The 11,905-nt window shown below is 47.5% G+C and overlaps 1 protein-coding gene and 1 long non-coding RNA gene across 2 annotated transcripts; one reads left to right on the plus strand and one right to left on the minus strand.

Moving 5' to 3' along the window:
- Positions 1-755: 755 nt before the first annotated feature.
- Positions 756-8,439, minus strand: LOC135808253 (uncharacterized). The gene is made up of 6 exons (XM_065321421.1): positions 7,461-8,439; positions 6,924-7,085; positions 6,347-6,523; positions 4,670-4,990; positions 3,809-4,179; positions 756-3,146 (listed from the first exon to the last, which is right to left on the minus strand). The coding sequence occupies exons 1-6, from the start codon at positions 8,002-8,004 to the stop codon at positions 2,073-2,075; spliced, it is 2,649 nt and encodes an 882-aa protein (XP_065177493.1). The 5' UTR covers positions 8,005-8,439; the 3' UTR covers positions 756-2,072.
- A 165-nt stretch (positions 8,440-8,604) lies between these two features.
- Positions 8,605-11,466, plus strand: LOC135808254 (uncharacterized). Its single transcript, XR_010552069.1, has 2 exons — positions 8,605-9,128; positions 10,995-11,466. It is a non-coding gene; the product is annotated as an uncharacterized LOC135808254 (long non-coding RNA).
- The last annotated feature ends 439 nt before the right edge of the window (positions 11,467-11,905 follow it).

Genomic DNA, 11,905 nt, shown 5'->3' on the forward strand with positions numbered 1-11,905 from the left:
CACACGGATATCTGCAGAGTGCAGTGCTGCAACATTGTCATGTTGCCATTAGCAAAGTACTATTCATTATTATACTTGAAACGCTTTCTTATGACTGGGTAGCTATACACATAATCATTGTAGTTCACTGATCAATGATGGCCAATATCATGCATGATACGGTCAAAACTGTTGGGGTTTCTCTATAGCTGCCGGCTCGGATTCTGCTGCTGGACTACTTTGGCAGAGTGTGTACCATGGTGAACTGTAGTCACTACTTGTCTAGTCAGGTCACTCTGGACAAGTACCTGCTGGCTGTAGGCCAGGTTTTGATTTATGAGACTTTAGTTTACAGGAGGCACATGTATTCGGCTGATAATATTGTAAGATTCCAAATTCCTTGAGGCCTGTGCATGGCCGGCTCAGTTGGTCTCCATAACTTGAGGGGGAAATCGCTGCCGCCTTTTGATGTCGATCCTCAATCGGAATTCAACCAGTCCATGATCATGTCAACTGCGAGAAGGTCTTGTTCACTCATTGAGTCTGTTGCCGCCATTCAACCCACTATAATAGTAGACGCACTTTCCATGCAAAGAGGGGCAAGACACAGGTCTCAACCAAGACAGCATGACTCTCCTGTACACAGCTGGTAGAGTGGCAGGACAGTGAGGAGGGAATGAGATTCCGAGTGAACAGAATGAGACAGTATGAAAGCAGCAAAGCAGGCAGCAACAGGCCCGCATCTTCCCACCTGCAGCCTACGGTACAGACATTGCTACTACTACACTGGCTAGAATTCCAAATGCCATTAGAGGAAGAGCACAAACGCTTATACTAACAATACTTCAAGGAAGCGTAACGGAAACGAAAAGTTTGATATCAAGAATCAGAGAACACACTGGGCAAACTCGAGCCATCATCCCACGGTAGTACAAATACTCACAGCGCGCGCACGGCAGGAAAAATCTGAAGTAAAAATAACAGAGCACTGTAAAGACTGGGAATGGAATGCAGGCAAATAAAATCTAAACAGCTGTACGATTAGCACGCAGGGAGGGAGGGCTTGCCGTGGGCAAGCGCAATTCGAAAGAGGAATCAAGTGAGCGAACGAGCTGACAAGCATAAAGAAATAGCAAGTTGGCACCACTGCCTAAAATCACGGGTAAAATGCAGACTGCTCTAATAAATAACGGATCAGGAAAGAAGCAATGACTAGATCATGGTTAAAAACGTAACACTCCAAAAAAGATATGTGTAAAGACAGCATGCACTTGTTCACGAATAGGATTTATGACTTCGTCCAAGAGTCAAGAGATTGATTCAATAGCAGGCTTTGATGTGCAAAAAAACAACAACTCAATAAGAAATATGTTTTGTAAAGGACACTGTTGTGGTTGTGTTCCTGCAGTACCTGGTACCGGTGTGTATGAAAATAGATGTATGGTTAGTGTGCGCAGGTTGCGTGTATGGTTAGTCTGTAAGGACAGTCTGTAAGGACAGTCTGCATGGATAGTCTGTATGATTGGTCTGTATGATTGGTCTGCATGGTTAGTCTGTATGGCTAGTCTGTAAGAATCGGTCGGTGTGGCTAGTCTGTACGGTTGGTCTGTGTGGCTAGTCTGCATGATTGGTCTGTGTGGCTAGTCTGCATGGTTAGGATATGACACTGGAACATTGCTCAACAAGGACAGCTGGCGGGGTGCATATTGCCACTCAAGTACGCCTATAGCGCGACCAGCCGTCCACACATGGCGTCAGCAGCCAACATCAGCACCAGTCTCGTGTGCCAATAGGCTCTCAAGCTGTGATAGCAGTAGCGGCTAGCACATTGCAGTGATAGCGTCCTCCAACACAATGCACTGCAGGCAGTGGGACTGCGGCGTGTAGCTTGTAGTGCCAACACAGAGCACGCAGCCTTGCAATACACAACACTATCAAGTGCAACGGAGACCAATCGACTGACGCTCTCCTGAATCTGGTCATGGAGAGCAACATATTCGATTTAAATGCTAACACCCAGTACTACAGAGAGCTAGGTGAACTTCTGAAGTGAACGCAACATCAAGGTGAACCATCCGGCAAAAGAGATGCCGTCATACCAGGCTCTTTTGCTTGGATGCTGGCACCTGCACCGCTGCCTCCTGGCCTTCATGTAGTCTCAGGATGGCCATCTGATTGTGCAAGACATCCAATGGAGCCGGAGCAGCACTGGCAGACTTCATGACTGGGTCGGTAGAGGAGCGGCCCAGCGTCGGCGACTTCCTTGAAGAGCGGAAAAAGCTGCCCGCCCGGATCTGCTTCTGTTTGGGCTTCTTGCTGGTGGATGGAAGCTGAGAGGTGACATCCGGAGTTGATCCCACACGAGATACAGGATTGCTACCTGCTGTACTGCTGCTGCCACTGCTCATATTCTCAACACTCGTTACGCTGCTGCTACTCATACCAGCAGCAGCAGCAGCTGATGATTCTGATGCAGACGCTGCTCCATTCAAGGATGATGGGTTGCTACCAGTGGATTGTGATGCAGCTACGCCGCCATTCTTGACCTTCTTCCCGGGCTTCAGTTTTGCGAGGCGACGGCGGAGATTGCGAACAGCCGAGCCACCAGACGTTGTGGGTGCCATCTCCTTGTGCTCGTCATGCGACTGTGGAACAGCAGCAGCAGCATCAGCAGCAGCACGCATTGGTGCGGGTGAGGTAGCAGGTGACACGCTGCTAGCTTGGTTAATGCTTGCATCGGGCACATTGCAGCACACGTAATCACTGACGTCCACCCAGTCGGCCAGCGCTGACTCCTCAGGTATGGGCGAGATTTCACAGGGGTTGGAAGCCTGCTTGGTGGCGCCAGGCTTACCAGACGCTGCAGAGCGGGTGGGCAGTTTGGGGCTGGTTGAGGCATTGTGTTCGCTCAGTGGTGTGGGGGAGACTGCCGCGCCGTACGCACCAATGGACCTCTGGTAACACATTGAGCAGAATCCCAGGTGCTGCTTACTCCCATACATGTTGCAGCCGTCCGTACGACAAGGGCCAGATGGCACAGCTGACGGCGAGGAGAAAGATGCAGCAGATGAGGAGGGTGGTGAAGAAACCTCACTCGGATCTGTATCGTCACTTGCGGAAGATCTTTCTGCTGCTGCCGCTGCTCTGGCCGCTGCCAGTTTTGTCTCCTGGAGATCAGATAAAACAGCGATGAAAACACACACATAAACGTTCTTAGAGACAAAAATTGGTCCTTGATGATGTTGGTACAAGTATATGCATGATAATATAGAATGACTGCACGCTTTATCTTACTGGAATAAGCGACGCGGAGACCATAACTTTATTATAGCACTATAGGGCAGACTGACTGCAGACTCAGCAATACGAGAATATTCAACGGATTCTGAACGAGTACCAGTACCGATGGCCCAAACCAACAACTATGCATACGGCCTCAACCAGCAGCCACAACACCTCCGCGACCAGCAACAGCAGCAATAGCTGCAATAGCTGCAAAAGCAGTAACAGCAGCAAGAACAACTACATGGATATGAGCACCAGTAGCCGTATCCGCACTAGCAATGCCAGCTAGGCGGGCTGCAGCAATGTCAATGACAGCGAGTAGCAGCATCACCACCAGCAGTATCTCCACCAGCAGCAGCATCACCAGCAGCAGCATCACCAGCAGCAGCATCACCAGCAGCAGCATCACCAGCAGCAGCATCATCAACAGCAGCAACTTCACCACCAGCACCAGCAGCAACGCTAAAATCGTAGCACCACCAGCAGTATCACCAACAAAGCTACTTGTGACAACAGCAAGACAGCGGTGTTCATAGGAGCTTACCGCCTGCTTAGCTGCAACTGCCTCTGCATACTCCTCTTCCCGGTAGGTGAAGTAGCGGTGCAGCATGCGTTGCAGGTGAGGTGGCTTTATGATCGGTGACATGTTCGCACACAGCACGTGTCTGGGCGCGTCATTCTCGTAAACAACCACCTCCGTCAAGTTCAGGTAGTCGCTGATACGCGTGGGCAAGACTTTCTCCTTGAAGTCGGCGTAACGGACGGCAAAGTCACCATCCAAATTGAGCGCCTCGTAATGACGCCAGCCCCTACCTGGATCAAAGCTGAACATGATCGGCAAGAGCTCGCCATTCTGCCGTTCCAGCGGCAACACCAGGTTCTCCGTGATTGGTGGTTGTGTGTTCGGCTCTGGTGCTGCAAAACAAATTTGAAAACAAAACAAAAACACGCAGAAGAAGAGAAACTGCCAGTTAGCAGAGAAATTTCAAACGCACTCGATGTCAAGCTGCGAAGAATCGAAAACATGCTAATTAATGAGCTTGCCTTGAAAAAAGGTTTTTGAACTAATTGCCGGGGAGCACGTAGAAAGGAATTCACATGGTCCATGGATACAGCAGGTTTGACGTATACTGGTAATGAACGGCAGAGAACGGGAGAAATCTGTACACAATGTTTGTGTGTGTGTGTGTGTGTGTGTGTTCGCACTCGCGTGTGTGTGTGTTCGCACGCGCGTGTGCGCGTGCCTGTGTACATTGCGAGGAGTGGGTTTCATCTACTTGAGAGCAGAGAGCATTCGCAGGCAAAAAGGATGGACGACTCACACTACCCTGGCTGGGTCCGAAAACCCATGACTGAACTGAGAGGAAAGTTGAACACGGCATCATGCAGCACCCCCACAACTCACGTGAGAAGGTTTTGAGCAACTCCACAGAAGTCGGAGCCCACAGTGACAGCACGTCCAGATTACGGTCGATTGCTGCTAACGCAGCAAAGTGAAGCGAGTCGAAAGCCAGCACCAGCGGTACCTTGGTGAAACAACGGTCCGGGCGAATCAGCAGCGGCAGATATATACCACTGAATGGTATAGGTGCTATCCTCTCGCCAAACGCATTCATCAAATACTTGTCAGCGACGACGATGATAGGACGACGCAGCACGTGAGCCAGCGTGAAGACGTGAACCTCTTCTAAACTGCTGTACACAGGGCCTTGATCGCTTGCAGCTTCTGCCAGCACATACACACCAACACAAACACACAGACTGCATGCATGTAGATACAGTAAAACCTGTGACTACCGACCACCCCTTGGTGCCAGCAAAAGCGGTCTTTAGTAGCAGGTGGTCTTTAGTTAGAGGTTTGCACCATGCGACCATATATGGATCCCAGTACAAGTATATGATATGCATATCAAAATGCAGCTAATACAATTCCCCAGGACTTGCGCAATGCCATTCTTATTTCCGGTCAAACAACACTTGGAGAGAAAGATGGAGAGATGAATTGAAGAGAGACAAAAAAGAGAGAGAAGATTAAATTTTTTGCAGACATCAAATTCAGCTGCTACTTCTGAAGCCAGGAGTCAAACGTTCCCTGTGGAAGTTTCGTTTTGCGCTGGGCCTCAAATTTGTTCATCCGATCAATCGTACCGACTATCCTTGTTGTGACTTCTCGATTGTTCGAACGCGGTCCTTCAGCATCAGGACCTTGCGGTGCTGCTTTGTTTCTGGATTCCTTGACGCCATCGCCGATTCATTTATATGACTGGGGTGACAGAGCCGCTCAGTCTTCGTTTCTCCTCCGAGTAGTAACATCGAGCAGAGAGCGCTTTCGATGCGCTCTCAGAGACGTTTCCTATCATGTTTATTCTTGACAGCGCTTGAATTCTGACAGGTGTAGTGCAGTCCACGCCGACTCCACAGTCATAATGGCCTGCGTTCATTTGTTCAGCTGTAGTACCGAAAGATTCCTTTCAGGACCATGGAAAATCAGCAAAATTTCAAGAAGGAGCTTCGAGCAACATTTGATTTCCTACATTGCGGTCGCTAGTTACGGGTCAAAAATCGTCTTTGGGACAAGAAAAGGCGGTCGCTGGTCGCGTTCAGCAGGTAGTCGCTAGTCACAGTGCATTTTGAATGTGAGACCGTCCGTGCCTGGCCAAGTGGTCGGTAGTACCAGGCTGGTCGCTAGTCACGGTGGTCTTTAGTTACAGGTTTTCCTGTACATACCAACACAAATAAAAATAGCTATGCAGATACATACCAACACAAACAAACAGCTATGGAGGGTAAACTTGTAAAAAGGAGAAGAAGTGGGAAGATGAGAACTACATGTACCTTGGATAAGCTGCAATAGCGGAAGACGGGTCATTTCAGCGATTTTAGAATTGATGCACAGTACAGTGCTCTCTAGCCCGTTGAAGACCAAGACAGGTGTGTGAACAGGTAGGGAAAGAGTGCTTTCGATAAGCTTGAGCCTAGCCAACTGGAAATTCGTACTCCTCAGTCCAGCACGTACTGTGTCGTTTTCTGAACTACATTTCCAGCCGCTAAAAAAATACAGCAACACAGAAGAGTAGCTTACCGGCCTGTCCCCTCAGTTCGGCACTAGACGCAATGGCGGTGACTTCTGACCACTCGCGTTCCCATTCGGCACTGGTGTACACCAGACAGGTGTTGTTGTTGGCATTCTTCCACGAGATGTCCCATGCCCACCGGCGGCAGATGCTATTGGAAATTGCACGCGTTGACGAGTTCTTTCCTGCACACACACACACACACACACACACACACACACACACACACACACACCACACACAAGCACACACACAACAAGAAAAATTGATGCCCACTACAGCAAGACGAGGCATGTGACAAAACAATTCACCAAATACATCGTGTGTAATGGTGTCTGGCTGGAAAGGAAGACATTTAGAATGTGTTAACACAGACATTCAATGGTTCTCATGTCATACAATATCTATTTGTGAAATGTCAGCGCGCATACCGTCAACCATGCCAGAGCCAACAGAGCAAAAGTATGATGTCATGAGGCCCCACGGTGCATGGATCAGTACATTTATTGTGCCATGATATATGAAATCATACGGAATGATGTCATCATGAATTTCCTTCAGTAACCCATTGCCGTCGTTGCCTACCTGTCAGCAGATTCTCCACATCTGTCCGAAGACGTAGCAAGCGGTCATGAAAGCCCCACATGCCCAGCGATGCAGCATGAAGTAGACAATTGCCATCTCCGCTGGTACGCAGTGGAAACAAGCGACTTGCCGGAAATTTGGCAGAAAGCCAGTTCAACGAACCTACATGCACATGTTATACAGCATAGAGAGAGAGAGAGAGAGAGAGAGAGAGAGAGAGAGAGAGAGAGAGAGAGAGAGAGAGAGAGAGAGAGAGAGAGAGAGAGAGGGGGGGGGGGGGGGGGATTAGCTATAACTCCAGAGACTCTCTAGGCGATCAATGTGTAACAGATGATTGAGTGTAAGGACCTCAACGAACATGATGCAGGAAAGAAGTGGAGAGGATTTCACGTCCAGTTTGACACACACCAGTGACATTATACACATGCGTCTGAACTAAGCATACAGAGTCATGATGCAGGAAGAAGGGAGCTGAGGCATACTCACACTGGCGCCAAAATGAGGTCTATGTATGCTGTATTACAACGGATGGCTTACCAGACGACTCCAATGCCGATAACATCATTTTGTCCAATAGCTCTTCCTCTATGAACTCCACAAAGACATTCGGCAGAGATCGAAAGTCTGGCAGCATCATGGTCATATTGGAGAACTCAAGTTTATTGGTTGACGACTGTGGCTGCTGCTCGGTGCAGTCCGCATCTGGCTTGGACTGGCCAGGTGCCGGATTAGACAGGGACAGGCGCCGCTCAATGTCGGTTACAATGCGTGTGCCAGTCTCTAGCTTGGCACTAACCGCCGACACAATGCTCTGGTTAAACGTTGAAAGGGAGCGTAGTCTACGCTCCTGCAATCTATTAGCATGTGCATCTCTGGACTCGCCGCCCGCAGATGAGTTAGAGCCAGATTTAGCAGCATACTCAGGAGATTTCATCCGCTCCTCAACAGGTACTAAATTCCAATACGTCTCCAAACCAGCACTGACATCCCAGTTGGAAGCATCTAATATGTCCCTCGCCAAGCCAGGTTCCGCTCCAGAACGCTGGACAAATGTACTCAGGATGGAATCTCTGCTAGCCATATCAACCAGAGTGATCGACACACTTGCACTCCCACAGGTTATACGGCCGGGTGGGCAGCATAGATGCTAGGAGTCTCCATTAGCAAATAATTGCGAAATCCATGATGTTTACCCGTCCATGCCAAAAGGCCTTTCATGTCAACGGCGAAAACAGAGGCAAGGGTTACGATTACAAACATGGGTTGAGTTCAACAAATGCATGGAGCTAAATCTAAATAATTAGCTTGCCAGGCATACACGGACTGACCATCAGGAGTAGTTGTTGTGCAGGACCCCTGCAAACTGAAATTCGTCCTCAGATCATGAGAATAGTTTGTAACTGTGAGCTGTCAGAATGAGAACTACAATGCAATTTCCTCCTCTCACATAATCATGTCATGATAATCCAAGCTCAACAACTCAAAAATCAAACGCAGCCCTGATCAGAATGAGAATTAAAAAAAGGAAGTCCAGAAACTGAGAAAGCCGCCGCCGGCGTCGCCGACGCGTCATGTGATCATGGCGATCATAGCTATCAGAAAAAGCAAGATAGATTAGTTTATGTACGACTCGTAGGTCTACTCTTGGAAAAAGTGATAGGATCGGAGCCGGACCGGGAGGTATATTATGCTCGGCAGGCCGCGAAAGAGAGCCCGTTACCTGGACCCCTACTCGCGCGGGTAGAGCGAAACTGAGCACCCTGGGATGCGAGCAGCTTTTTAGTACTCCCGGGTCCAAAATCTCACCACCAGGCCGGGATGATCAAAACGTCTGCCGGGTCTGCAGCCTACAAACGTGGATCTGCCGACACTGTGCTGTCGACGACATGTCCGGCAAGGCACCTCCTTGCGTGAAAGCAAGGAACGCTTTTTTTTTAGAAAGGAAGCTTCTTCTCCAAAATTAAAAATTTTTGAAAATTATTCCTTCTGAAAATATCATCGCGTTCTTGTCGTTTGTAATCTTGACCTCGAAGCTGACTGCTGAATGCGATTAGGAAAGAAGATTCCTGAAGATACACCAGACTGATTCTGGCAAGCCGTCTGTCATCTAGATATGCAGTTGTTCGTCATGCATGGTCAGCAATCTTCCTCGTTCGTCCTTTCGTTTTCCTGACCACGATGATGACAAGCAGCTCTCATGCTCAGGTTGGTGCTGTACTTGTATGTCTGGGCACACAACACATCTGAGATTCACCCACTGACGTTATCGAACTGAAGAATGCAGCAAGGGTTCCTCGGATTCTCTTGATTTCGGAACAAATTTCCTTCACTTTCACCCTCTCAGTCTCTTCCCCATGCGCCTCCATGCATGCACAATCGAGTTTGCATTTCAAATGTTGTTTTTACTTTGGCAGTGCGTTCGATAACGTTAGGACAGTCTAAGTTAGGTGTTCTTCTCTTCAGGCTTATTGGACGTGTACAAATTCTAAAAAAATAGCTTCCATATGCTAAACGCAGATCCCTGTGAATACGGTTCTGCTGGGCAATGATGTTTACACCAATCTACACTCTATGCTGTCACAGCATCCACAACTGATCCTCTCTCTGTGAATTAACTATTTGATAAAGCCAATCTTTAAATCGCTGTTGCATAGGATCTCGGGTGGGAAGAAGCGATGAATCGATACATGGCATTGTGAAGAAAAGAAGAACAAATTCACATTGCACGTGAGACTCGGTTAGAAAGACTGAGTTTCTGCATTCATAAGAATGTCACACCCCGGGGATCATGATAAAGAAAACATATGTCGTGAAAATGACTGAAAGAACCAAAGAAGTATTTGATCTTCCAGCCAGCTTAGCCTGGTACTACCATACTAGCAGTGCTACCAAGTACCAGCCCTCCATATTTTCTGTATTTGTACGGAAAATCACTCCTTGTGCGCACTACAGAAATTGAGGAAATGGTATAGAAAATCGGAGAGGATCAATCAGCTGTGTAGAAGCATTGCAAGTGTAAGCTGAGTGATGAATAGTCTTGTACCAAAGCGAGTGCATGCCGTACCACAACAACATGTACATGTAGCACAAAAATAATAATGTCGTGAGTGCAAGTCACACATGTTTTACACTACCAAATGCAGCCACCGACATGCATGTGCGTGTCAAAAAACATTACAGTGCAAGTATGCATGCAATGTACACGGCAGTACGCAAAACACTGCAAGATACGGAAAATCAGAAGTCTGAGTACGCAAAACAGACTCAATTGGTGGGCAGCTCTGTACTGGCCTGTACGGAGGGAGTGAATCTCAATGTGTGCAATGCACGCACTTTGGCCGACAGTGAAAACTATGCAAGTCGTGTTGGTTTGCAGGATGAATGTGAGTCCTTTAAGACAAGCGCCTTAGTGGAGTAGCCCACCGAAAGAAGAGTACTTGACACCGCGAAGTGGAGTCTGCGCATACAACAGTGAGGGGGTAAAATTAGCTATGACTGATTCTGCATGTGTTCTGCATGTGTGTCACATTACACTAGCAGATAGGCACACCTGTTGTTCCAAAAAGATGCTTATGTCAGTGTCTGAATATGTCGTGTACCAGGTAATATTGTTGCCAGGATCTCACGGTGAGAGTCAGACTTGAATATGGTATCAATAGATTATCAATATCATACATCACCATGTACCACCCAAAGTATAATAGCCGAAGGACCCGTTTGTGTGGTGGTGTATGATTTCGTGAGCAAGATGAAGTGGCTACAGATGTGTCTTATATAACACCCTAAGAAAAGATCATCAATTCTGGGGAAAGTGATTCTGGTAGCATGTTGTATCCAGTGTGGCATGACAAAGACTCCCTCGATTTAGCCTGTGGAGAATCCGTAAATACATAAATACAATACATACAGGCATCGCAACCTTCGGATTATATGCTCTTTTGCTTGCCTCCTGGAGTGTGGTTGTACCTTGGTTCACTGTATTAGAATAATAGTAGACTTTGTTTTTCGAATTCGTTTCTATAACATTAGGTTTCTTTCTGTTGCTGCTATGTCTTTTCATGTGTTTTACAGGATTGCCATCTGTTGATGAATACCACTCTGAGGCACTCTCACGAGCGAAGGTGTTTGAAAATCCATGTCGGAATGATGGTCATGTTGGCCTAAAGGTGCATTACATTGCCGATACTCGCCACCTCCACCCTGGAACATGTTCAATTTCTGTTTCTCGTATGGAAGGACCGAACAGGTTGTTTTCCTGTCTCAGTGGACCACTCAAGACTGAACAGCACTGATGGAAGAAGATTTGCCGTGAATCTCGTTCACATAATCAGCCTGTTTAATTGCTGTACTGAGGTGACTGCTTCATAACAATGACCATGCAGCATTAATTTTGGATAGTATTGCAGTGCCCCTAAAATTGGAGAATATCGAATTTCTCTGATAGCATTGTGATTCATTTGTGAATAAACATCACTACTCTTTTTGAGTAGCATAGCAATGACAGAGTTGGTTTAATGTATGACAAAATGGAGCCGCTTTTTAACTTAAACCTGTACTATAATCAGTACCGCCGGAAGCAGTTTTTGATTGGTCCGGTAGTTTCATGGCGGGTACACACGTCCTCCACGGTAGGAAACGTTTGTTGGTGGCCAACAAGTTGGTCTGGTGATAACCTGACCAACCAGACCGGCGGGCCTGATAATTGTGGGGCTCATGAGCAGCTCAAGTACTTAGTATGGTTTTGGACATGTCCCCAGTTAACCAATGAGAATAACCGGAAAACAAGGGGGGCTTTAGATACCGGGCTGACTTAACAAGAGGCAGGATAAGCGCGTTACGGGTTGAGCTTGTCGAAAACCAATTGTACTTCATTATGTGTGAAGGGGTTTTATGAAGAAATATTTTATGAACCAGTGTACAGAGATGGTGCTTATGACGAAAGGAGAGAGGAGAAGTGCGTGAAAGTCGATAAAGGGCATCCG

This window comes from Sycon ciliatum, chromosome 2 (assembly GCF_964019385.1).
Source record: "Sycon ciliatum chromosome 2, ocSycCili1.1, whole genome shotgun sequence".
Taxonomy (NCBI): Eukaryota; Metazoa; Porifera; class Calcarea; order Leucosolenida; family Sycettidae; genus Sycon; species Sycon ciliatum.